The following is a 27,144-nucleotide window of genomic DNA, read 5'->3' on the forward strand; positions in this document are numbered from 1 at the left end:
CCAGCCTGTGAGGCCTCCTATTATACAGATGCTCCCAAGGGATTGTGGGATCCCTTGGGACTCCAGGGGATAAGCCCTCTGGTGGTTAGACATGGTATTTACAGGTTTACATACATAACAACACTCCCCGCCCCACCCACACCCCCAAAGTCAACAGTGCAACTATTTACAATCTGAGTCAATCTGGGGCCTTCCTTTCCCTGGTTGATTATCTTGGTGCAAATGCTGGTTTTGGTGAGTCATTTGTTGGGCCCTCGCTGGGCTGCTGCGCAGCTAGCCTTGCTGAGCTGCTGAGGATGGTGAGTCCTGCTGGGTTGCTGCAGGTGTTGGGTTCTGCTTCGTGGTCAACCGCTGGGTTGGTTGTCACTTGTGTGTGTGTTGGAGGGTCGAAAAAGTGGAGTCTACTGTGGGCTCTGGATAGTCTGTAAATCTGAGTTTGGTTTGGTCCAAGTGTTTCCTGCAGGTAAGTCCATTTGAGAGTTTGACCACAAACACCCTACTCCCCTCTTTAGCCAAAACAGTGCGAGGAAGCCACTTAGAACATAAGAACATAAGAACATAAGAATTAGGAACAGGAGTAGGCCATCTAGCCCCTCAAGCCTGCTCCGCCATTCAATAAGATCATGGCTGATCTGGCCGTGGACTCAGCTCCAATTACTCGCCCGCTCCCCATAACCCTTAATTCCCTTATTGGTTAAAAATCTATCTATCTGTGACTTGAATACATTCAATGAGCTAGCCTCAACTGCTTCCTTGGGCAGAGAATTCCACAGATTCACAACCCTCTGGGAGAAGAAATTCCTTCTCAACTCGGTTTTAAATTGGCTCCCCTGTATTTTGAGGCTGTGCCCCCTAGTTCTAGTCTCCCCGACCAGTGGAAACAACCTCTCTGTCTCTATCTTGTCTATCCCTTTCATGATTTTAAATGTTTCTATAAGATCACCCCTCATCCTTCTGAACTCCAACGAGTAAAGACCCAGTCTACTCAATCTATCATCATAAGGTAACCCCGTCATCTCAGGAATCAGCCTAGTGAATCGTCTCTGTACCCCCTCCAAAGCTAGTATATCCTTCCTTAAGGTGACCAAAACTGCACTTGGGACCTTGTCCATAATTCAACACAAATACAGGATCATTTATCTCAATTTCGCGTGACACATTCGCAAGATCATGATATGTATTCTGTTGAAGCCGCCTGCTTTCTACCTGTTCATGTAGATCAGGATGTACTAACGAGAGCCTTGTCTTAAGTGCCCTTTTCATGAGCAGTTCAGCGGGAGGGACCCCAGTGAGCGAGTGGGGTCTTGTGCGGTAACTAAGCAGGGCTTGGGATAAGCGAGTCTGAAGTGAGCCTTCAGTTACCCTTTTCAAGCTCTGCTTGATTGCTTGAACTGCTCGTTCTGCCTGACCGTTGGACGCTGCTTTAAACGGGGCAGATGTGACATGTTTTGATCCCATTGCGGGTCATGAACTCCTTGAACTCGGCACTGGTAAAGCACGGTCCATTGTCACTTACAAGGCCATCAGGCTGGCCGTGCATGGCAAATATGGCCCGTAGGCTTTCAATGGTAACAGTGGATGTGCTTGCGACATTATCACGCACCCAATCCATTTGGAGTACGCATCTACAAACACTAAGAACATTTTTCCCAAGAATGGGCCTGCATAGTCGACATGGACCCTGGACCACGGTTTGGAGGGCCAGGACCATAAACTTAGTGGCGCCTCCCTTGGTGCATTGCTTAACTGTGAACATGTATTACATTTGTGTACGCAGGACTCTAAATCTTCATCGATACCGGGCCACCACACGTGGGATCTGGCTATCACATTCATCATTACGATGCCTGGGTGGGTGCTGTGGCGATCACTGATGAAAAGTATCCCTGCCCTTTTTAGGCACCACTACCCGATTACCCCATAGGAGGCAGTCTGCCTGTATAGACATTTCATCTTTGCACTGCTGGTACGGCTTTATTTCCTCCTGTATCTCTAACGGACACTAGACCAACTCCCGTGGAGCACACAGTTTTTTTACTAAGGACAGTCAGGGGTCCTGGCTCGTCCAGGTTCTAATCTGTCGGGCAGTAACAGGTGATTGCTCACTCTCGAATGCTTCCATTACCATGTGCCATATCCAACCCTGTGGTGGGCAATGGCAGCCTACTGAGAGCATCGGCACAGTTTCCTGTGGCGGGTGGCGTAGTTGTATGCGGACAAAGTGAGCGTCCATCTCTGGATGCGGGCCGATGCATTCATAGTTATCCCCTTGCTTTCAGAAAAGAGTGATATAAGCAGCTTATGGTCGGTTTCCAATTCAAATTTGAGCCCGACCAGATATTGATGCATTTTCTTTACTCCGTAAACATACGCTAACGCTTCTTTTTCGATCATACTATAGGCCCTCTTGGCCTTAGACAGACTTCTGGATGCATAAGCAAGCGGTTGCAATTTCCCAAATTCATTAGCTTGTTGCAATACACACCGACCCCGTATGATGACGCATCACATGCTAGTACCAAATGTTTACAAGGATCGTACAACACAAGCAATTTGTTTGAACATAACAGCTTCCTAGCTTTCTCAAAAGCGTTTTCTTGGCTTTTATCCCATATCCATTCATCTCGTTTATGCAGTAAAGAGTGCAGGGATTCTAACAGTGTGCTGAGACCTGGAAAAAGTTACCAAAGTAGTTCAGGAGTCCTAGGAAGGTCTGTAGCTCCGTCACGATCTGTGGTCTCGGTGCGTTCTCGATTGCCTCCATCTTCGAATCGGTGGGCCTGATGCCGTCCACCGCGATTCTTCTCCCCAGGAACTCCACTTCAGGCGTCAGGAAAACACACTTTGAGCGTTTTAGCCTGAGCCCCACATGATTAAGCCGACTAAGAACCTCCTCCAGGTTCTGCAGGTGCCCGACGGTGTCCCGACCTGTAACTAAGATGTCGTCCTGGAAGACCACGGTGCGTGGAACCGACTTCAGCAAGTTTTCCATGTTCCTCTGGAATATCGCCGCAGCCAATCGAATCCCAAACGGGCATCTGTTGTAAATGAAGATACCTTTGTGTGTGTTGATGCAGGTGAGGCCTTTCGATGATTCCTCCAGCTCCTGCGTCATGTAGGCCGAGGTCAAGTCCAGCTTTGTGAATGTTTTCCCTCACGCTAGCGTCCTCCTCTGCAACGTGGTGGTTTGCAGGATTAGCAGGGTTTGCAGCTCACCTGCACATATGTTGGAGGTGTCCCATTGTTCCACAGCCCTTGTAAACGTATCCTTTAAAACGGCATGAATGAAAACGATGATCACCCCCGCAGCGCCAACAAGGTGTTTAATGGCCTTGTATTCACCACCCTTGATGATGGACTCTGAGTCATCTACGGATGTGCAGCTGCAGGCATGTAAGTCCTGCCCTGTACATTTCGATTCGAAAACAACGTTTCTTTGTTCACAATACTTGCAGCAGCACTCGTATGCCGAGACATTTGTTTGTTATTGTCACTGGTGGCGATAAACGCCTGGCCTATCGCTATGGCTTTACTCAACGTTGGAGTCTCTACAGTCAAAAGTTTGTGAAGTATTACTTCATGGCCAATGACAAGTACAAAGAAGTCCCTGAGCATGTGCTCCAAGTGTCCTTCAAATTCGCAATGTCCTGCAAATTGCCTTAGCTCGGTGACGTAGCTCGCCACTTCCTGGCCTTCAGAACTTTTGTACGTGTAGAACCGATACTTCGCCATCAGAACGCTTTCCTTCAGGTTTAGATGCTCCCGGACCAGTGTGCACAAATCATCGTCCGACTTGTCTGTGGGTTTCGCTGGAATGAGCAGATTTTTCATGAGGCCATACGTTGGTGCCCTGCAATGGTGAGGAGGATCGCCCTTCGTTTGGCAGCGTTCGCTTCTCCTTCCAGTTCGTTGGCCACGAAGTATTGGTCGAGTCGCTCCACAAAGCTTTCCCGAAAATTTTTCCAGGATGCCCACGATTCTCTGCATTGTTGCGGTGGGGTTTGTCATTTGTATCTCGTCGCCAGTTGTTACGTCTTGAATGAAGAGTCAGACTAGATACTGCAAGCTCTAAGTAAGGTGTGACCATAGTCCTTTGTTACAGATCTCAGAGTGCCTCTCCAGCCTGTGAGGGCTCCTTCTATACAGGTGCTCCCAAGGGATTGTGGAATACCTTGGACTACAGGGGATAAGCCCTCTGGTGGTTAGACATGATATTTACAGGTTTACATACATAACAGAAGTCATGTTTGACAAATTTGCTGGAGTTCTTTGCAGATGTAATAAACAGGGTGCATAAAGGGGAACCAGTGGCTTTGGTGTATTTGGACTTCCAGAAGGCATTTGACAAGATGCCACATAAAAGGTTACTGCACAAGATAAAAGTTCACAGAGTTAGGGGTAATATATTAGCATGGATAGAGGATTGACTAACGAACAGAAAACAGAGAGTCGGGATAAATGGTTCATTCTCTGGTAGGCAACCAGTAATCAGTGGGATGCCGCTGGGATCCCAACTATTTACAATCTATATAAATGACTTAGAAGAAGGGACTGAGTGTAACATAGCCAAGTTTGCTGATCATACAAAGATGGGAGGAAAAGCAATGTGTGAGGAGGACACAAAAAATCTGCAAAAGGACAGGCTAAGTGAGTGGGCAAAAATTTGGCAGATGGAGTATAATATAAAATTCAAAATCCATGTCCTCAATTTCAAATCCCTCCATGACCTCATTCATCCTATCTTTGTAATCTGCTATAAGGTATTGGTGAGGCCACACTTGGAATACTGCGTGCAGTTTTGGTTTCCATTTACGAAAGGATATACTTGCTTTGCAGGCAGTTCAGAGAAGGTTCACTAGGTTGATTCCGGGGATGACGGGGTTGACTTACGAGGAAAGGTTGAGTAGGTTGGGCCTCTACTCATTGAAATTCAGAAGAAAGGGAGGTGATCTTATCGAAACGTATAAGATTATGAGGGGGCTTGACAAGGTGGATGCAGAGAGGATGTTTCCATTGATGGGGGAGACTAGAACTAGAGGGCATGATCTTAGAATAAGGGGCCGCCCATTTAAAACAGAGATGAGGAGAAATTTCTTCTCTCAGAGGGTTGTTAATCTGTGGAATTCACTACATCAGAGAGCTGTGGATGCTGGGACATTGAATAAATTTAAGACAGAAATAGACAGTTTTTTAAACAATAAGGGGATAAGGGGTTATGGGGCGCAGGCGGGGAGGTGGAGCTGAGTCCATGATCAGATCGGCCATGATCTTATTAAATGGCAAAGCAGGCTCGATGGGCTGTATGGCCTACTCCTGCTCCTATTTCTTATGTTTTTATGTTCTTATCTTATTATTTCTTGATTTATTCTCCATCCAACATGTAGCCACTGTTAGGGGGCCTATAGACTACACCAACCAGTGACTTTTTTCCCTTATTATTCCTTATTTCCACCCAAACTGATTCAACATCTGGATCCTCTGAGCCAATATCATTTCTCACAAATGCACTGATCCCATCCTTTATTAACAGTGCCACCCCACCTCCTTTTCCTTTCTATCTGTCCTTCCAAATTGTCAAATACCCCTGAATATTTAGTTCTCAGTACTGGTCACCTTGCAACCACTTGCTATCACATCATACCCATTTGTATCTATTTGTGTCGTCAACTTATCTATTTTGTTACGAATACTACGTGCATTCAGATAAAGAGCTTTTAAATTTGTTATAAGCTCCAATTTTAACTCGGGCAGAAATCAACTGGGCTACAAGCCCCATGACATTGTCGCCGTTACAACAGGCCATTTTAAATCATGGCCTCATTAAAATTTGTTCTGAAATTTGTTTATCTACTTTTTTTTTTACAGGGAATGGAAGTACAACTAATAGGTCTGTAATTGCCTGGGCCCGTTTTGTCACCTTTTTAAAATATGGGCACCACATTGGCCTGTTTTCAATCTACTGATATCTCTCCAGTGTCCACTGAATCTCTCATCCTGATTGTCATTCCTTCACACTCCCGCTTCCGAGGAGCAGAGGAACAGGAGTAGACCATTAAGCCCCTTGAGCCAGTTCCGCCATTCTACTAGACCATGGCTGATCTATACCTCAACTCCATTTACCCTCCTTTTTCCCCATATCCCTTGGTACCCTTACCGAACAACAATCCATCCAGCTCAGTCTTGACAATTTCAATTGACCCAGTACCCACAGCCTTTTAGGGCAGAGAGTTTCAAATGTTATTACACTTTGGGCTAGAATATTGGAGATGTTGTGACCAGGTTTTCGCTGTGGTTTGACCCTCTGTGACGAAAACCTAGTCGGCGATATCATCGGGCACCTTTTTGCGGCGGCACTTCCACGTACCGCCGGGGAGAGGTGCACCGACGTGAAATGACATGCAACGCCGTGGATTGCGTTACTGTCATACTTCCGTCACTCTCTGCCACGCCCAGTGGTAAGTATGAAGAAAAAAGGTAAGTTCAAGTTTTTTTAATTCTTTTTCAGCGATTTAGTAGATAAGGGTTTTGTGAATGTTTTGTGATTGTTTTGTAAATGTTATTTGCAATTTTTTTCCCCCTCCCAAAGTCTCTCTCATACCTGTACCAGCCATGGACTAAAGTTGCCGAAACTCGTGGTTTGCATCGTGAATCCTCGTGTAATGCTGACTTTATCGATGTAAAAGCCGAAATTTAGGCCAAAAAATGGTAGCACAGCAAAAACGGTTATTTTGGCGTAAAACTACCGTCTTCACCGACAACCGAAATTCTAGCCCCTCATATGAAAAAGTGCTTCCTGATTTCACTCCTAACTGGCCTAGTTCTAATTTCAAGAGTATGCCTCCTTGTAACAGTGACTACTCAGTTAATTTTTTTTTTAATTCACTTTGTAGTTAAAAAGCATCTATTAATCACATTTTCATCAAGACGAAAACCGAAAGAAAAATGTGCATAGTTGTAACCTGCAATCATGCCCTAAAGCATCATTTGGAATAATGACAAAAAAACAAATAAAATAACACTGACTGAAAACAATTATCACCCAGCTTTGGTTCTCAAAAGCTATCCTTCATGTCAAAGAATAAAAATATCCTTGCTTCATAATTATGTCAGTGGGTGATATGTAACCCAAATAGTGTACCTGTATCAATAATGTACAAAATCAATTTGTAATTAAATCTAGGATAATATAAAGCTGGCATTGAGTTGCAAGGCGGTAATTCAATGAACGTTATTTAATGGCACTGTATCCCATAAAAGCAAAGCTCAAGAATTTTGTGAATTTGTGAACCCGAGCGATTGAATTCTAATTAAACTCAATGTCAGCTATTTATTACTCTGCACTCTAGTTTAAATTTTAACTTTTCTTACAGTTATGCAGTGGGCATATTGAATGCAATAACAGGTGGGGTAATGAGGATGGAAGAGTAATAAAGCTGACAGTGGCATCTGAAAGACCATGGCATCATGTGCTGGGAACTACACAGCTCTGGCAGTGAATTACTGGCAAAGAAACTGTGCAGTAAGTATTCTAGAATTAGGTTTAGGCAGTATAATATTCAATAAACTTTTCAGCATGTAACCTTTAAAGGTATAATTAAATGGATGAGGAGGCTGTTAGTACTTTTAGGATAAATATTTCCTTATCCAAGCTGTACCTCGCAAATATCAAAAACACTTCAAAAATCCAATGTTAATAAAATGCAACCACAAAGTGTTTCCAGATAGTTGCTGAAAATGTGACACTTTAATTCCTCCAAAAACACACTCAATTTTCAAAGTAGTTAAGATAGATGATATGCAAATTCCAGTTTGAATGTATTTTTTCGTGAGACAATAAATATATTTTTTTCTTTAACACTATATGGACTTAAAAAGCTACAAACAAGCTACTGAAGGGTTGGAAAATCTATGGCTTGTGTTAAATTCCAGTGGTTTCTAGTTAGTGCAGAGATCTTCTAACAGCTCTGAATCTATTCAGCATAAAGCATACACACAGCCCCTGAAGACTGCGACAGAACAAGCAGCGCTCTGTGTTCAGTAACAGCGTCTCGCCAACAGGACGCCCATCATTTAGATCCACTACCAGTACTGCAAAAAAATTTTTCCGGCCAGGTGGCACTGAAGAAACATTCACCTTTCAACCAGACACTTCCATCGTTCAATTAAAATTCACGTTGATTGTAAACTGGTATTCTTGAAAAAGTAATCAGCAACACAGTGCTTCTTAGTTCTCGAGTACAAACGCAACGTGCATTCATAAACTGATAGAGCAGGAGAACACTTTAGAATAATGCTACATTGCAAATATTTATTCAGGTACAACAATGTATTGAATCTGACTTCTACAAAAATGTAATAGTATAGATGCAGGTAACGGGAGGCTAGATAAACATATTAGGGAGAGGGGAATAGAGGGTTATGCTGATAGACTTAGATGAGGAAAGACGGGAGGAGGCTCAAGTGGAGCCGAAAGGTCAACATGGACTGGTTGGGTCGAATGGCCTGTTTCTGTGCCGTATATCCTATGCTATCCTATGTAATCATTAAAAGCATTTTTTACATAAAACATACACCAGATACATAGATATTCTTTCTAACTGATGCTAACAACTTAATTTTCTTACAACTTCAGCTATTGATTTCCCCTGTTAGTGAGTGCTGTCTGATTCTACCTGTGTCTGCATCACATGGTATTTTGGGACAAATCTGAAGGATGAATCCAAGCTGGGTTCTTGGGATGGATTCAGAAGTACTGGTTCCTTTAAATAAGATAGTTGCAGGTGTGCGGCTGCTGAGTCTGTGTCACGTCATTTCATCCCAATACAGAAAGCAACAGTAGATGTCCTTTTTAAAAATCCTTGATAATGGAGGAAGTAAACAGATTCATGATGGGTAATTGTCTGTCTACTCCCTGGATCTCATGTCCCCGACAGGAAAGGAAGGCAGATATCATCCATTTTGGACCAAAAAAGGATAGATTGAGTATAATTTAAGTGGTGAAAAGCTAGGAATAGTGTAGGTCCAAAGAAATTTATAGGTCTATGTACACAAATCACTAAAGTGTAGTAGTCAGCAATGTTCCCCGTAATTTTCTTTTAGGGGTGCGCAGCCTATTGACAGTATCGCACATGGGTGAAATTTAAGATTGAAAAAGCCGGTGCGGGGCTTTGTGGGACAAGCAGAGAGTTGCATGGCTGTGCAGCCGCGCAGCTTAGAGGGAACGTTGTAGTCAGGTACAAAAAATATTCAAAAAGGCTAATGGAATGTTAGCCTTTATAACTCAAGTGCTAGAATATAAAGGGGTTGAAGTTTTGCTACAGCTATACAAAGCCCTGTTGAGACCACATTTGGAGTACGAAGTACAATTCTGGGCACTGCACTTTAGAAAAGATGTATTGGCCTTCAAAGGAGTAGCGCACAGATTCACCAAAATGTCACCAGGGCTCCAAGGGTTAGATTATGTGGAGAGATTAAATAAACTAGGCTTGTATTCCTGGAATATAGATGGTTAAAGAGTGATTCGATTGACGTTTTTAGAATTTTGAAAGGAAATGATGGGGTAGATAGCGATAAGCTTTTTGCGCTGGTGGGGGAGTTGACGACAAGGAGACATAGCCTTAAATTCAGAGCGAAGTCATTCAGGAGAGAGGTTAGGAAACACTTCTTCACACAAAGGGTGGTAGAAGTGTGGAACTCTCTCCGCACAAAGCAGTAGATGTTAGTTCAATTAATAACTTAAAATCTGAGATCAATAGAGTTTTGCTGGACAAGGGTATAAAAAGATATGGAGCCAGAAGTGGATGGAACTAAGATACAGATCAGCCATGATCTCAATGAATGGCAGAACAGGCTCGAGGGGATGAAGTGCCTACTCCTGTTCCTATGTTCCTACAGAATAGATCAATGAGGTTAGTGTGTTTGATGTAGTCTACATGGATTTTTGCGAGGCTTTTGACCAGGCCCCACATGGCAGACTGATCAGAAAAGAAAAAGCCCATGGGATCCAAGGGAAAGTGGCAAGTTGAATCAAAAATGGATCAGTGCCAGGAAGCAAAAGGTAATGGTCGATGGGTGTTTTTGTGATTGGAAGGCTGTTTCCCATGGGATTCCATAGGGCTCAGTACTAGGTTCCTTGCTTTTTGTGGAATATATCAATGATTTAGACTTCAATGTAGGGGGCATGATTACGAAGTTTGCAGATGATACAAAATTTGCCTGTGTGGTTGAGAGTGAGGAAGAAAGCTGTAGCCTACAGGAAGATAGCAATGGATCGGGCAGGTGAGCAGAAAAGTGGCAAATGGAATTCAATCTGGAGAAGTGTGGGGTAATGCTAACAAGGCAAGGGAATACACATTAAATGGTAGGATACTAAGAAGTGGAGAGGAACAGAGAGACCTTGGAGTGCATGTGCACAGATTTCTGAAGTTAGCAGGACAAGTAGGTAAGGTGGTTAAGAAGGCATACAGGATATTTTTCTATATTAGCCGAGGCATAGAATATAAGAGCATGGAGGTTATGTTTGAACTGTATAAAACACTAGTTAGGCCACAGCTAGAGCACTGTGTACAGTTCTGGTCACCACATCGCAGGAAAGATGTGATTGTACTGGGAGGATACGGATGAGATTTACGAGGATGTTACCAGAACTGGAGAGTTTTAGCTATGAGGAAAGATTGGATAGGCTGGGGTTGTTTTCTTTGGGACAGAGGAGAGGCTGAGGGGAAACCTTATTGAGGTGTATATAATTATGAGGGGCCTAGATAGAGTGGAGAGAAAGGATCAATTTCCCTTAGCAGAGAGATCAATAACCAGGGGGCATAGATTTAAAGTAACTGGTAGAAGGATTAGAGGGGAGTTGAGGAGAAATCCTTTCACCAGAGGGTGGTGGGGGTCTGGAACTCACTGCCTGAAAGGGTGGTAGAGGCAGAAACCCTTATGGCATTTAAAAAGTACTTGGATATGCACTTGAAGTGCCGTGACCTACAAAGCTACGGACCAACAGCTGGAAAGTTGGATTAGACTGGATAGCTCTTTTTCGGCTGGTACAGACACGATGGGCCGAATGGCCTCCTTCTGTGTCGTAAATTTCTATAATTCTAGGAAAAGTTTCACTTTGAGTAATTCATTTTATGTGCCAACCTGTGGTGCATATGTATATACCTGATTCTTAGTAGGATGGAAGTATAAGTGATGCTGGTTGTTGACCATTACCCAAGCATAGTAATTACATAGGATTACATAGTACGTACAGCACTGAAACAGGCCATTCGGCCCAACCAGTCCATGCCGGTGTTTATGCTCCACTCGAGCCTCCTCCCATCTTTCCTCATCTAACCCTATCAGCATAACCGTCTATTCCCTTCTCCCTCATATGTTTATCTAACCTTTCCTTAAATGAATCTATACTATTCGCTTCAAGGAATCCCTGTGGTAGTGAATTCCACATTCTCACCACTCTCTGGGTAAAAACGTTTCTTCTGAATTCCCTATTAGATTTCTTTATGACTATCTTATATTGATGGCCTCTATTTTTGCTCTTCCATAAGTGGAAACTCTGTCTCTCTGTATCTACTCTATCAAAACCTTACATGATGTTAAATACCTCTATTAGGTCACCCCTCAACCCCTTCAAGAGAAAAGAGACCCAGCCTGCTCATCCTTTCCTGATAGGTATACCCTCACATTTCTGGTATCATCCTTGTAAATCTTCTTTGCACTCTCTCCAGTGCCTCTATATCCTTTTTATAATATTGTACACAGTACTCCAAGTGTAGTCTAACAAAGGTTTGATACAAGTTGAGCATAACTTCTTTACTTTTCAATTCTATCCCTCTAGAAATAACCCCTAGTGTTTGTTTTTGTTATGGCCTTGTTAACCTGTGTCGCTACTTCTACTGTACTCCGAGATCCCTTTGCTCCTCTACCCCACCCAGACTTGTACCCTCCAAGTAATATTTTTCCTACCAAAGTGTAATACCTCACATTTATCTGTGTTGAAATTCATTTGCCAATTATATGCCCATTCTGCAAGTTTATTGCTAACCTCGGTGGATCCGTGGCGGGTCACAGTTTCGCTGCTGGCTCCATCCCGCTGTCTGAAATGAATTTACCTTGATTGGGCTTGTTAAGCCCACTCAGTGCATTTCCCAGCCAATTGGAGGAAGTGGGTCTGGTGACGTCATGCATGACACATCATTAGATGGTTTCCTTAAAGAGACCATGTCCAAATTTATTTTGACATTTGTGCTGTCGGTGTTCTACAGCATTGAAGTGACAAGCACTGCACAGAGGTGCAGGGCTGCAACCAGGCTTTCCCGTGACTCCTTCCGCATGATTATGGAGGTATTCACAGCATGCAGAGAAGCCCTCTTCCCTTCCCATGTGCAGAAGAGACCTCTCCAGGAGATCAACACAGCCTGATTGCACATTGCAGAGGAGGGCACAAGCAGGGATGTGGTCAGGAGTACCTGAGTGCAGTGCTAGAAATATTTCAATTATCTCATTAAATCACGAAATGTTAATACAAAGCCACACTCAACTTCATCCTGCTGTACCATTCATCACATCCCCATCACTCTGCCTTTCCTACCCTACTCCTGTACATCCTTACTCACACCAACTTACCTTGCACCTCCACCCATCCCTCTCTATCTACATTATCACTTCCCCATCTCACTAGTTACCCCTGATGCTCACCCTCATCCTCGTGCAAACTTACCAACTAAAAACACACAAGGGTAGGCATTTGGGTGTTTTATGCAATGTTCATGTAAACTTTCTGTTAATGTGTCAACATTGAAATCTTTATTTTCAACACTTTGTGCTCTTAGATAAATTTGTGTTCACCTTTATAAGTGGCTTAGTGAGTTGCAGTGAGTGGTGAGATGTAACAATACCCCCCGCAATGGTGATGAGTGTGAAAGGAATGGCTTGGGCATTGTAGGGATGCTTTATGGTGCTGGTGTGGGGTGGTGCCAACCTGGCGCATAATGTGACAGCGTCAATGAAGTAAATCTGGCCATGGTGAGATCGGTCAATGGTGAGAGAGGTAATAAAGTCAGCCTGAATGGAGACTTATGTAAAGACTTGCAGCCTGCTGAATCTTTTGTGGAAATGCAGTGAGGAAGTGCTTGTGGCTGAGGGAAGATATTTCTGTAAGGTGCGAGCTTTTACTTTACATCTTAAGCTGTTAGCTCAACAGCTGATTCAATGGTCACTGAACTCCAGGCTCAGCGAGCAGCAAGGACCCCGTGGGAGAGCACATAAAATCAAAAGATGAGCTCAAATGCCTTCTTAATGATCACTAAACAAGGTCATAATTACATGAATTGAGTTCCACACCGTTGCATATTGGGTCTGCTCGGTGCTGACAGACCTGATATGAGGGAAAGGTGCATGGTAACGGGTTCACAGTGGGGTCCTCACCCGCTAGGGGAAAAAACCACTTTCCCACCCGACATGCCACCTGCTGACTCCCCGGAAAATCTCGGTCAATGGTTTCCTGTAATTTGTTGCAGTTCCCCTCAGTACTGATTATCCACCCCAAATTGATGTCTTCCACAAACTTAGAAATTGTATTTTGATTCCAAAATCTAAAAAATTCTTAATATAAATTAGACCACAACAATGGTCCCAGCACTGATCCTTGTGGAACAACACAACCCACCTTTTGCCACTCCGAATAGCTACCTTTTACCCCAACTCTCTGCTTTCTGTCTTGAAGCCAACTAGCTACCCATTCTGCTACTTAGAAACATAGAAACATAGAAAATAGGTGCAGGAGTAGGCCATTCGGCCCTTCGAGCCTGCACCACCATTCAATATGATCATGGCTGATCATGCAACTTCAGTACCCCATTCCTGCTTTCTCTCCATAACCCTTGATCCCTTTAGCAGTAAGGGCCACATCTAACTCCTTTTGAATATATCTAACGAACTGGCCACTTTCTGTGGTAGAGAATTCCACAGATTCACAATTCTCTGAGTGAAGAAGTTTCTCCTCATCTCTGTCCTAAATGGCTTACCCCTACTTGTCCCCTGACTCCGCATTCTATGACCTTATTCAATAGTCTATTATGCGGTACCTTATCAAAGGCCTTTTGAAAATCTAGATAAATTACATGTACTGCATTACCCTTGTCTACTCTCTCTGTTACCTCTTCAGAAAATTCAATGAAGTTGGTCAAGCAAGACTTTCCTTTTTGAAATCCATGTTGACTATTCATTAGTATATTTTTGGTTTCTAGATATTCTTCTATTTTCTCCATTAGTAGGGATTCCATTATTTCTACTTTTCACCCCTCTTTTCTTTTTCTCTCTATTCCTCCGTGACTGCTCTCTATTGTTGTCATGCCTCCTTTCATCTCTCCTCTCTCAGATACTCTGCCCCCCCAAATCCCTACCGCAATACTTCATTACTCTTTGATCTTCCTACGCTCCTGCCGCTGTCCTAGGCTTGACTCCCTCTTAGATAAGCCTACAGCTTCCTTCTGTGCCTCTCTTCGCATCCTACGAAGGGCCCATCGAGGCACTCATTGCTTCCTCCTTACGAGCAGCAACCCTAACTATCCCATCCTACTCTCTCTCCGGTCTTCCCGCCCAACACACCCACTGGAGGCTAATCTTGCTAATCTCCTCCCCATCCAACTCATTCCCCCCACCCCCCCGCTCCCACCCCAGCGCTGACCCTGTGGACACTGGCAGTGGGGCAGCCATCACCGACCCTCTCCACATCTCCCTCCAGAACATCCGTTCACTTGTGAACAAGGCCCTTGCCATCCATGAGGTTATTGTGCATGATTGCATCAAAATCATGGCCCTGTCAGAAACTTGTTTGAGGTGTAATGATATCTAACCCTTAAATTAAGCCTCCCTGCCTGGCTATACCTTCCACCACTTGCCCCGCTCAGACCGCTGTGGTGGCAGTGTGGCTCTCATCCACCAATCACACCTTGGTCTGTCCTCCTACTCCTCCGGCACTTTCTCCTCCTTTGAGCATCTCACCTTGTTCCAGCCCTCTCATCTCTCATTTAAAATTCTCATTCTCTACCGCCCACCCAAGAACCATAAAAATGTTATCACCGAGATATCTTCACTACTTTCCTCCCTCAGCCACTGCATTGAACAATTTCTCATCCTCGGAGATTTCAACATCCATCTCAATTCATCACACTCTCTTGCCTCTCAGTTGACTAACTTAATGCTTCCTTAATCTCTCCCTCCATGTTAACTCCCCAACCCATATTCAGGGCCAGCCCCTCGACCTTATCATCTCTCATGGCCTTGATACTCCTATTGTGTCAATCGCAAATAAGGCCCTCTCCAACCACTTCCTCATATCACCTACATCCCTTTTCCACCGCCCCCCGCCACCCCCTGCCCAACCCTACTTCCTTCTGTGTCCATCCCTTGATAAAACTCTCTCCCGACTCTCTTACAACTGCACTTATAAAATCCCAACTGTCCAGCCTTTGGCCCTCTATTCACCCTGACATTTCTGCAGCGGCCGACCTGCTCAACCACATCCTCACCCAGCACCATTGATGCCCTAGTCCCTATTAAAACAATTACTCTCTCTCACCCTGGCCATTCCCCCAGTACAGCCCTCACCTTCGCTCCCTTAACTCCAGGGGACGCAGACTTGAATGGATATGGAGGACAACCGGTTTAGCCATTCACCGTCAGATCTGGCTGGACCACGCATTCTTACTAGTACATCTGATGTAGGATTTGCTACTGGTATTCTACTTGTAACAAGACTATCTGACTTATCAGAAATAATCAAACCATTCCAACTTTCAACTCCTTCCACAATTGTAGGTAAAATATGGGGCTAGAACCTCCACTTTTGTGCTTATCGCCCAAAAATGGGCGTTATTTCCGGCGTGGGTGTTAAAAAAGGGTTTTCTAATCGCCAGCTTCTTGCCCATTCTCAAAACACCTCGTTTCCATTTTTTAAAATAGGCGTTACCGCGAGCGAAATCAATTGGGGGGTAGCGTTAAATTTTTTTGACCTTCTGCCGTAAAGTGTGGCCATTCTTAGTAACGGCATGGCAACGCTCGATTCCCGCGATTCAGGTGGTCAATGGTCATCATGACATGTGCAGAAGAGGAGACAGAGAGAGAGGGAGCTCAGAGGTACTGAAAGCATGTGTGTGTGTGGTGTGTGCTTGTTTGGCTGTTGTGGGAGGAACGACGGAAATTCACCAGCAGCAAAAAGCCCACTCAGCATCAAGAACATAGTTGGCACTGAGTTTTTGTCCAACAAAATAAGATATAATATGGAAGGGATGGAGGAGGCCCTGGAGCTGGTAGCCAGGAACACTGGTAGCAGAGGGCTCCCAGTGGTCCCGGAGCACCGCACTGCACCCCAAGGTGACACACCCCTATTGCCAACCACACATGAGTGCCAGCAGCAATATCTTGCTTTTGGCTCGGAGCACGTTCCCACTTTGGACCGTCCTCTCCCGTATCTGTCCAAGCAGCACTTCGGCCGTCGTCTCCCCCCGCACCACCCCGAATGAAGCATCGCCTGAGGACCTCCTCAGCCAGGCGGCTTGGAGTCAGGAGGGGAAAGGGAAGGAGGGAAGGGATAGAGGTGGGGAGGAGAAGCGGGGGGAGGGGGGCAAGGGTTGGTTTGTAGCAAAATACTGATGATTTCAGACTAATGGTTGCTTTAAATGTTTTTTATTTAACAAAATATTGTAGCACATTGGCTCAGATAGCTGCACCATTACATGCTGGTGATTCCTTAACATCAAAGGGTATAATCACACTTAACTTCAATCAACTTAAACTTTAACTGGCACCAAGATGATGGGCACCATTGATGTCTGAGCTGCACACACACAGCAGTGTGTCAGCATTGTCACTCACATCAGCGCTCTTTCAGGCAAATCTTTCAGATATCAGCTCCTCACGTAAGAGTGGGAGTTAACAAATGCCAGCCACACCGCTGGCATTCATTCCGGTTAGTTCCACTTTTTGTGGGCGGTTTTTTGAGCGAGCGATATTGTGGGCGATATGTGTGCGAGGTGGTGAAATTGACGATGGCCGATTTCCAGTTTGGGTAAATATGCTCTTTACGATAAAAAACAGTGGGCAGGCATTAATATTGAATCTCAGCGTTCATTCCGTGCAGAAAGTAACGCTGGCCGATATTATAGCCGTTGATTTCACCCATTCTGCTGACTCCGCCCAAAATAAGTGGCCGGGCGGTAGTTTTTTTTTCGCCGTTAAGCACATGGGGAAAGTAACGCTCGGCAATACGTTTCCTAAAAAAGCCCGTCAGTTTCCATTTTGTGCCAAAATGGCCGATATATGGGCGTTATACGTAATTTCAGTGGTTAAACGGGCGTTAAGTGGTCGTTAAAAATGCAAAAAAAGTGGTGGTTCTAGCCCATGATCAATGTGAACAAACCTAACCTTTCCTGATCAAACATCTGACCAAATATGCGCCAGGGCCACATATCTTCACTATTCTTCTTGGTAACCACTTTAACCATTTATGGTGATCATAGAATCATAGAAATTTACAGCACGGAGGGAGGCCAATTCGGCCCATTGTGTCCGCACCAGCCGACCAAGAGCTATCCAGCCGAATCCCACTTTCTATCTCTTGGTCCATAGCCCTGTAGGTTACGGCACTTTAAGTGCACATCCAAGTACTTTTTAAATGTGGTGAGGGTTCCTGCCTCTACCATCCTTTCAGACAGTGAGTTCCGAACCCCCACCACCCTCTGGGTAAAGAAATTTCCCCTCATATCTCCTCTATACCTCCCCCTAATTACTTTAAATCTATGCCCCCTGGTTATTAACCCTTCTGCCAAGGGATCGGTTCCTATGAACTGCAGGGTAGCTAATGTAACACCACTTTTTAAGAAAGGAGGGAGAGAGAAAATGGGTATTTATAGACCGGTTAGCCTGGCATCAGTCGTGAGGAAAATGTTGGAATCAATTATTAAAGATGAAATAGCAGCACATTTGGAAAGTGGTGACAGGATCGGTCCAAGTCAGCATGGATTTATGAAAGGGAAATCATGCTTGACAAATCTTCTGGAATTTTTTGAGGATGTAACTGGTAGAGTGGACAAGGGAGAACCAGTGGATGTGGTGTATTTGGACTTTCAAAAGGCTTTTGACAAGGTCCCACACAAGAAATTTGTGTGCAACATTAAAGCACATGGTATTGGGGGTAATGTACTGACATGGATAGAGAAGTGGTTGGCAGAATGGAAGCAGGGAGTCGGGATAAATGGGTCCTTTTCAGAATGGCAGGCAGTGACTAGTGGGGTGCCGCAGGGCTCAGTGCTGGGACCCCAGCTATTTACAATATACATTAATGATTTGGATGAGGGAATTGAGTGTAATACCTCCAAGTTTGCAGATGACACTAAGCTGGGAGGCGGTGTGAGCTGTGAGGAGGACGCTAAAAGGCTACAGGGTGATTTGGACAGGTTAGGTGAGTAGGCAAACGCGTGGCAGATGCAGTATAATGTGGATAAATGTGAGGTTATCCACTTTGGTGGCAAAAACACGAAGGCAGAATATTATCTGAATGGCAGCAGATTAGGAAAAAGGGAGGTGCAATGAGACCTGGGTGTCATGTACATCAGTCATTGAAAGTTGGCATGCAGGTACAGCAGGCGGTGAAGAAGTCAAATGGTATGTTGGCCTTCAGAGCGAGGGGATTTGTGTATAGGAGCAGGGAGGTCTTACTGCAGTTGTACAGGGCCTTAGTGAGGCCTCACCTGGAATATTGTGTTCAGTTTTGGTCTCCTAATCTGAGGAAGGAAGTTCTTCCTATTGAGGGAGTGCAGTGAAGGTTCACCAGACTGATTCCCGGGATGGCAGGACTGACATATGAGGAGAGACTGGATCGACTGGGCCTGTATTCACTGGAGTTTGGAAGGGTGAGAGGGGATCTCATAGAAACATATAAAATTCTGACGGGACTGGACAGGTTAGATGCAGGAAGAATGTTTCCGATGTTGGGGAAGTCCAGGGCCAGGGGACACAGTCTAAGGATAAGCGGTAAGTCATTTAGGACTGAGATGAGGAGAAACTTCTTCACTCAGAGAGTGGTTAACCTGTGGAATTCCCTACTGCAGAGAGTTGTTGATGCCAGTTCATTGGATATATTCAAGAGAGAGTTAGATGTGGCCCTTACGGCTAAAGGGATCAAGGGGTATGTAGAGAAAGCAGGAAAGGGGTACTGAGGTGTATGATCAGCCATGATCTTATTGAATAGTGGTGCAGGCTCGAAGGGCCGAATGGCCTACTCCTGCACCTATTTTCTATGTTCTATATTTCTATGAAACAGGTCCTTCCTATCCACTCTATCCAGGCCCCCTCATCCTTTTATACACCTCAATCAGGTCTCCCCGCAGCCTCTTCTGTTCCAAAGAAAATAGGCCAAGCATCAACAATCTTTCCTCATAGCCAAAATTCTCCAATCCAGGCAACATTCTTGCAAATCTCCTCTGCAGCCTTTCCAGTACAATCACATCTTTCCTGTAATGTGGTGACCAGAACTGCACACAGCTGTGGCCTAACCAATGTTTTATACAGTTCAAGCATAACTTCCTTCCTCTTGTATTCCATGCCTCGACTAATAAAGGCAAGTATTCCATATGCCTTCTTAACTACCTTATCTACCTGGCCTGCTATCTGCAGGAATCTGTAGACCTGCACGCCAAGGTCCTTTTGTTCCTCTACACTTTTCAATGTCATACCATTTAATGTGTATTCCCTTGCCTTGTTAGACCTCCCCAAATGCCTCTCTAATACACTTACCCAGATTGAATTCCATTTGCTACTGTTCTGCCCACCTGACCAGTACATTGATATCTTCCTGTAATCTGCAGCTTTCTTCTTCATTATCAACCACACAGCCTATGTTAGCCTCATCTGCAAACTTCTTAGTCATACCCCCAACATTCAAGTCCAAGTCATTGATATATACCACAAAAAGTAATGGACCCTGCACTGAGCCTTGCGGAACCCCACTGGACACAGCCTTCCAGTCACGAAAACACCCATCAACCATTACCCTTTGCTTCCCGCCTCTGAGCCACTTTTGGATCCAACTTGCCACTTCGCCCTCGGCTTTTACCGACCAGTCTGCTTTGCTAAAATCCATATAGACTACATCATACGCATTGCCCTCATCGACCCTCCTGGTTACCTCCTCAAAAAATTCAATCAAATTAGTCACACACAACCTTCCCTTAACAAATCCATGCTGACTGTTATTGATTAATCCATGTCTTTCCAAATGAAGATTTATCCCTCAGGAATTTTTCCAATAATTTTCCCACCACTGAGGTTAGGCTGACTGGTCTGTAATTACTCAGTCTATCCCTTTCTGCCTTTTTAAACAAAGGTACAATGTTAGCAGTCCTCCAGTCCTCTGGCACCACACCTGTAGCCAGAGAGGACTGGAAAATAATGGTCAGAGCCTGGGGATTTATCCACTTTCAAAGCTGCTAAGCCCCTTACTATGTGATGGTTCTGCACTCTAACCTTCTGATTCAATTTCACACTTCATTCTCTTTACCTCTATCATGATTCTCTTTCTGTCTTAATTGTTTCTCTTCTACTGACTGGGATAAATTTGGCTTCAACAACAAGAACCTCGTTCGTGGCTGTCATTTGAGAAATAACTCTGCTGGTGATCGAAAAGTAGTTGTATGAGGAGTATTACAAAAAGTAATTAGAAAGTTTGCCAATTTATGATCCAATGACAACTGCCATTTCTTTGGATTTGGATCCAACATTTGCTTGATGAGGGCACATTTTACAATTTGTACTATGCGCTCTGCTCCATCATTTGAAGCAGGGTGGTATGTTGGAATGATGGTATGTTTCACACCATTTCTGCTCAGGAAGTGTGCAAATTTTTCTGAACAAAATTGCGGTCCATTATCAAACACAATTTCTTCTGAGAGGCCTTATGAAGAAAACAATCTTTGCAAATTGTCTGTTGTTTTACTTGTTGTTATGTTCCACATTGGAAACACCTCTACCCACTTCGAATGACTATCAATCACAATGAGCAATTGTTCGCCTTCTAGCTCAGCAAAATTTCTATGTGACCTTAGCCACACCCTAGGAGGCCATTTCCATGGCTGTAATGGTACTGATGGTGGTTTCTTGCTTATCGATTGACATGTTGTACACTGACTAACGATGTACTCTATATCAGGGCTGCGTCATCACCCCAGCCCTCTTCTCAATCTTCCTCGCTGCCATGCTCCATCTCACAGTCAACAAGTTCCCCGCCAGAGTGGAACTAAACTACAGAATCAGTGGGAACCTGTTCAACCTTCGCCCTCTCCAGGCCAGGTCCAAGACCACCCCAATCTCTGTCCTCGAGCTACAGTACACTGACGACGCCTGCATCTGCGCACACCCAGAGGCTGAACTCCAGGCTTGGTCGACGTATTTACTGAAGCATACGAAAGCATAGGCCTTACGCTAAAAATCCGTAAGGCAAAGGTCCTCCACTAGCCTGTCCTCACCGCACAGCACTCCCTCCCAGTCATCAAGATCCACGGCGTGGCCCTGGACAATGTGGACCATTCCCCATACCTCGGGAGCCTATTAGCAACAGCAGACATTGATAACAAGATTCAACACCGCCTCCAGTGTGCCAGTGTAGCCTTCGGCCACCTGAGGAAAAGAGTGTTTGAAGATCAGGCCCTCAAAACTGCCACCAAGCTCGTGGTCTACGGGGCTGTAGTAATACCCGCCCTCCTGTATGGCTCAGAGACATGGACGATGTACAATAGACACCTCAAGTCGCTGGAGAAATACCACCAATGATGCCTCCGCAAGATCCTATAAATCCCCTGGGAGGACAGACATTAGCATCCTCGACCAGGCCAACATCCCCAGCATTGAAGCACTGACCACAATTGATCAGCTCTGCTGGGCAGGCCACATTGTTCGCATGCCAGACACGAGACTCCCAAAGCAAGTACTCTAGTCAGAACTCCTTCACAGCAAACAAGCCAAAGGTGGGCAGAGGAAACATTACAGGGACACCCTGAAAGCCTCAGGGTGTCCCCACTGACACCTGCAGGTCCCTGGCCAAAGACCGCCCTAAGTGGAGGAAGTGCATTCGGGAGGGCGCCGAGCACCTCAAGTCTCATCACCAAGAGCATGCAGAAATCAAGTGCAGGCAGCGGAAAAAGCGTGCAGCAAACCAGTCCCAAACCTTTCCCTCAACAACTATCTGTCCCACCTGTGACAGGGACTGTGGTTCTCGTATTGGACTGTTCAGCCACCTAAGGACTCATTTACAAGATTGGAAGCAAATCTTCCTCGATTCCGAGGGACTGCCTATGATGATGATGTCTCTATATCTTTATCTAAACCTGGCCACCATAAGTAACTGCATGCAAAACTGTTGGTCAAGCACATTCCCAGGTGTTGGTCATGAAGATCTCCTAATAATTTGGACCTGAACTTTTTTGGAATAACCACTCTTGCACCCCACATGATACAATCTTTATCCACTGATAATTAATTCCTACGAACGAAGCATGGATGAATATTTTTCTCTGTTAACTGATTTGGCCAGCAATTTGCAATGTAATCATACATCTGTGACATAGCTGGGTCACGTTTGGTTGCTCTACCAATCTCGTCATGGCAGTTCATCAATGTATGAAAAATAGAACACTTCTTCCTTATTGGGTGTAACTTGTGATGGGGATGGCAACCTGGACATAGCATCAGCATTACCATCTGACTTAGGTACAACAACAATGGGTGCAGCCCAATTATTTAGATCTATCTTAGAGATATGTTTTCAGTTGATGGTCTTTTGATTTCTTGCTCAACTTTCTCCTTGAGTGCGTATGGTATGGGGTATGGCTTGCAGTAAACTGTCTAACACCCTTCTGTACCCTGACACTTGCCTTGAAACCTTGGATCCGACTGTCTGTTTTGCAGAACGCCTTCGGATACTGCTTGATGACATCATCCTTCGATGCAAATCTTGTTTCAACACGAAAGATCTCATTCCAATCCAATTTCAGTGATCCCAACCAATTTCTACCTTTTAAGGCAGGCTTGTCTACTGCCACCACTAAGAGAGGCAAGCTCTGAAAGTGATCCTTATATTTCACCCATATGGTAATACATCCTTCCACAGGGATTTGCTCTCCTGAGTAGCCTCGCAGCTCCATCTTCAACTTTTCCAGTGGAAAATCACTTAACTTGGCAAGATATAGCGATTCCAGTACTATGCTCATGGACGCACCAGTGGCGATTTCCATGGGTTTCCTGGTTCCTCTATTGGGATGATGATACTTCACGAATCGCTGTTAGATACCCTTGTACTCCTAATGACTTGTATCGCCAGAACCTCCTGGTCCTGTTGCTTCTCTTCAATGGTATGTAGTCTCCGGCGATTGCTACTTTTAGCATTGAACATCGGTTTACTCTTCAGTTGGCATGCCTTCGCAAGATGCCCAATTTTCTTGCAGTAGAAATACTCTACCTTCACATATGGACAACTTTGAGCAATGTGTTGTCCCAGATACCGACAGCATGACTTCAATGTGTTGTTACCCTGGCCAGTTGCTGAGGCCTTGGATCCCAACTGGCTTTTATTTTGAACCTGCTGGCGATTCACCTCCGTTGTCTGACGCCTGGAAATGGCTCAAAATTCTTAGGAGTATTGGTCAGCCATATCCACCGACATAGCAGTCTGACAAGCAAAATCAAAAGCCAAGTTAGGGGTTGTCAACAACTTCTTCTGACTGCTTCATTTTTCATCCCACAAGCAAAGCGGTCACGCAATACTCAGTCCTGAAAGTTCCCGAATGGATAGCTTTTTTAACGCTACAATGTAATCACTGATACTCTCGTCAATGAATTGATCTCGTGTTCCAAAGCGATAACTTTCAGCAACTTCCAGGGGCTCAGGACTGCAGTGTCTCCGTCAGTGGCGTGGCCTTTGGCTTGACAGGGACAAGCACATTTTTCAGAGTTTCATACACCTCGGGGCCTGCTTCAGTCAGGAAAATAGCGCGTTTTCTTCCTAACACCAACGGGCTATGGATTTCATTATCGGGCACTTCGACGATACTATTCATGGTGAAAAACATTTCTAGCCACTCCACATACACTCCGAAAGTCTCTCGGTCACGATGGAACTCACCCAAGTGCCCTAACTCACCCAAGTGCTCTATTATTCCCATAGTTGCGGCCATCTGGACTCTTCAGTTCAGCCAAGTGTGCCTATACCATGGAGTTTTAGCTGTTCTGCAAAACAAAGAACCTCTCAAAGTTGCTCTGTCAGTTGGCTGGAACATCCACCAACAAAAATTTCTGCTAGGGAATCCAGAAATCCCATCCTACATCACCAAATGTGATATATGCTCTACGACATCACCACACACTCAGACCACAAGATGGCTCCAACACATCATGTGACTTTTGTTATATTTACAGCAGCAGTTCCATTACCACAGTAGCCCACTAGGTGGAGTTCTATATTACACAGACCATTCTATGTATCAGCAGATAGTGTTTACTTTTATACATTGATGCCATAGCCAAGTTACAAGTGCTGTCTTAGGTCCCGTACAGATATAGACATGGATTTTTCTCCACTATCCTGCCCCAATTGGGTGAGATAACAGAGGAAAAATTGGGAAATTGGGGCAGAGGCCTATCACCACCTCCCATCCCGACCTTGATGTTCCTCCCTAACACCCCTGCCAGAATGGCCACTGGCACCTCTAATTAGCCTACAGTTAGCCTAGCTAACCTATAGGGTTATGGACCAAGTGCTGGAAAGTGGGATTAGGCTAAATAGCTCTTTGTCGGCCAGCGCGGACACGATGGGCCGAAATGGCCTCCTTCCATGCTGTAAATTTCTTTGATTCTATGATTCTATGGCTGTCCCTTCCCCGCTCACCGCATGTAAATTACAGCACAGAGGTAGAGCCAAGCACGTTGTTCCATTTCTCTGTCGTCCACTCGTACTATTGCCATCGCCATGGGCTGTCAGCAGGGGGATGACGGTAATCCCCAGGGGCTAAGTTTCCCTGATATCTCTTTGTGGGAACAGGACCAAGGCCTAAAAAAGCCTCCTTGATCTTAGGGACTTTTGTGCCCCTTTAACTTGCTCTACCACTTCAGGTGCTACAGCAGCAGTCTTCCTGTAGCACTGCCAGAATTTTCTTTGGGGGCAGTGATGGGCTCGTGCAGCTGGCAGGTATGCTGCCAGGAGACGGCCCTGCATATTTACTGATCTTCAACTCAGGAAACCAGACTGGGGTCATGGCAAGGCCAGGACAATAGGTGAAAGTCCTGCCCTGACCATCCTACAGCAGGAAGAGAATTCAAGCCATATTCTTTATAAAATACACATCGCGAGGCTGCAAACTAACATCAGTAACAGACATTCATCTAATCTACTGTAGAAATGCAAAGTACAAAGCTTTATTGAAGCATTTCTTGCACTAATTGGCCCTGTGTGCACAAGGCTATAGAGCAATACATCTGTTACAGATTAGCTTGTTTTCTAGTGTTAATAAATAGTTTTTAACATTGCAGGCTATTTCATCATCATGATAAGAGACTCTGTTGACAAATTCTGAAAGTATACCAAAATAAACTATTGGTTCAGAATCTCTGCTCCTGTGATATTGAAAAATCAAAGAAACAATTCGATTGGCTCGTCGTCAGATTGCGTTTGTGGCAGAAGTTCTGTGGCTTCACGTACGCACCAGATGTCTGGAAATCGCAGGATTAGTTAATAATCTGAGATTTTAGAATAATTACTTTTGTCCTACATGTTGACCAGACTCAAACATAACTGCATTACCGACCCTGTAAGTAGGTTCAACCAACACAATGTTCTGATTGTTGCAGCAATATCTACACTGTTAGCACCAACACAAATAGGGTGTGATGTAAGGCATGGTTATATATAACAGCTCCTCACTAGGTACAGAATCACTGCTACTGTTATTTTACAGGAAGCCAGCTTTCTGCCACGATACAGGCAGAGGGCTAAACCATATGGCCTCTGCCAGTACAAATAGTTTATTTGTTACAAATAGTAGACACAGTAAAACCCAGGCTATAAATTCCATAGCTGACAGTTATTTTACACAGGTGACTTGTGCTTGAAAACACCATTATTACATTATTTATTAAAGGTTAACTAACGGAGCAACTGCATCCTTTTGGCTGGAATCTGCTCAGGCACAAAATAAATTATTCTTGTCAGTAACTGACCTCAGCAAGCTTAACTTCCTATTCAATTGGAAATGTGCTATAATTATTTAAAATTCAGTCATTGCAGGCCATAAAGAACTACATTTGGTCCATACAATGAAAACTTTGGAACCAATATATATATATATATATATATACAAAAATCAGAAACTGTGCAACAGCTGTGAATGCAATTATTACAGAGTTCTGACCCCACTTAAAGAAGCAGCCAACAGCTTAATCAATCTTGGCATCCAAGAAGAATGGCATTTCTCACTCACTCGATGTGTATGGTTTGTTTTGCAAATTGTTGGAAAAGAAGCGTTAATTACTTACTCGCATAGTAAGATTCCATTTTCCAAACCCGTTCGAAAATCCTTATCACCAAAACTTCTGCCAGTTACTTGCTGCAGACAAAATGAAAAATCTATTAGTGGGGAGGTTAATAAGAAATACAATTTATAGATATTAATAAGCAAATTACAATAACATGAAGTACCACATTCAATATGAACCCAGGCTGAAATATTCTGACAAGAATATTATCTGTCCAATACCGAATACATATAAAACAAATCCAAATGGCAACCTGCAATTAACAAGGACTATATTTCCTAAAAGGTTATGGTTTTGATGCAAGTCTCTAGAGTCCTCCTCAACTGTCTTCTCCCCATGGCCGAGGAGCTCCTCCCGGAGTCACGGTGCGGATTTCGTCCCCTCCGGAGCACAACAGACATGATTTATGCAGCGCGACAGCTGCAGGAAAAATGCAGGGAACACGCCAGTCCTTATACATGGCCATCTTCGACCTTACAAAGATCTTTCAGACTGTCAACCGCGAGGGTCTATAGAGCGTCCTCCTCTGTTTCGGATGCCCCCAAAAGTACGTCACCATCCTCCGCC

The 27,144-nt window shown here is 44.5% G+C and overlaps 1 protein-coding gene across 5 annotated transcripts in view; it reads right to left on the reverse strand.

The window, feature by feature from the left end:
- LOC139242191 (LIM and calponin homology domains-containing protein 1-like) overlaps positions 1-27,144 on the reverse strand; it is a 570,211-nt gene that overhangs the window by 307,513 nt on the left and 235,554 nt on the right. For all 5 annotated transcript variants that reach the window (XM_070870287.1, XM_070870279.1, XM_070870273.1 and 2 more), the window contains exon 2: positions 26,578-26,648. In XM_070870287.1, the coding sequence (XP_070726388.1) occupies positions 26,578-26,648 (71 nt within the window). The remainder of the gene's footprint in view (positions 1-26,577; positions 26,649-27,144) is intronic.

This window comes from Pristiophorus japonicus, chromosome 2, assembly GCF_044704955.1.
Source record: "Pristiophorus japonicus isolate sPriJap1 chromosome 2, sPriJap1.hap1, whole genome shotgun sequence".
Classification (NCBI taxonomy): Eukaryota; Metazoa; Chordata; class Chondrichthyes; family Pristiophoridae; genus Pristiophorus; species Pristiophorus japonicus.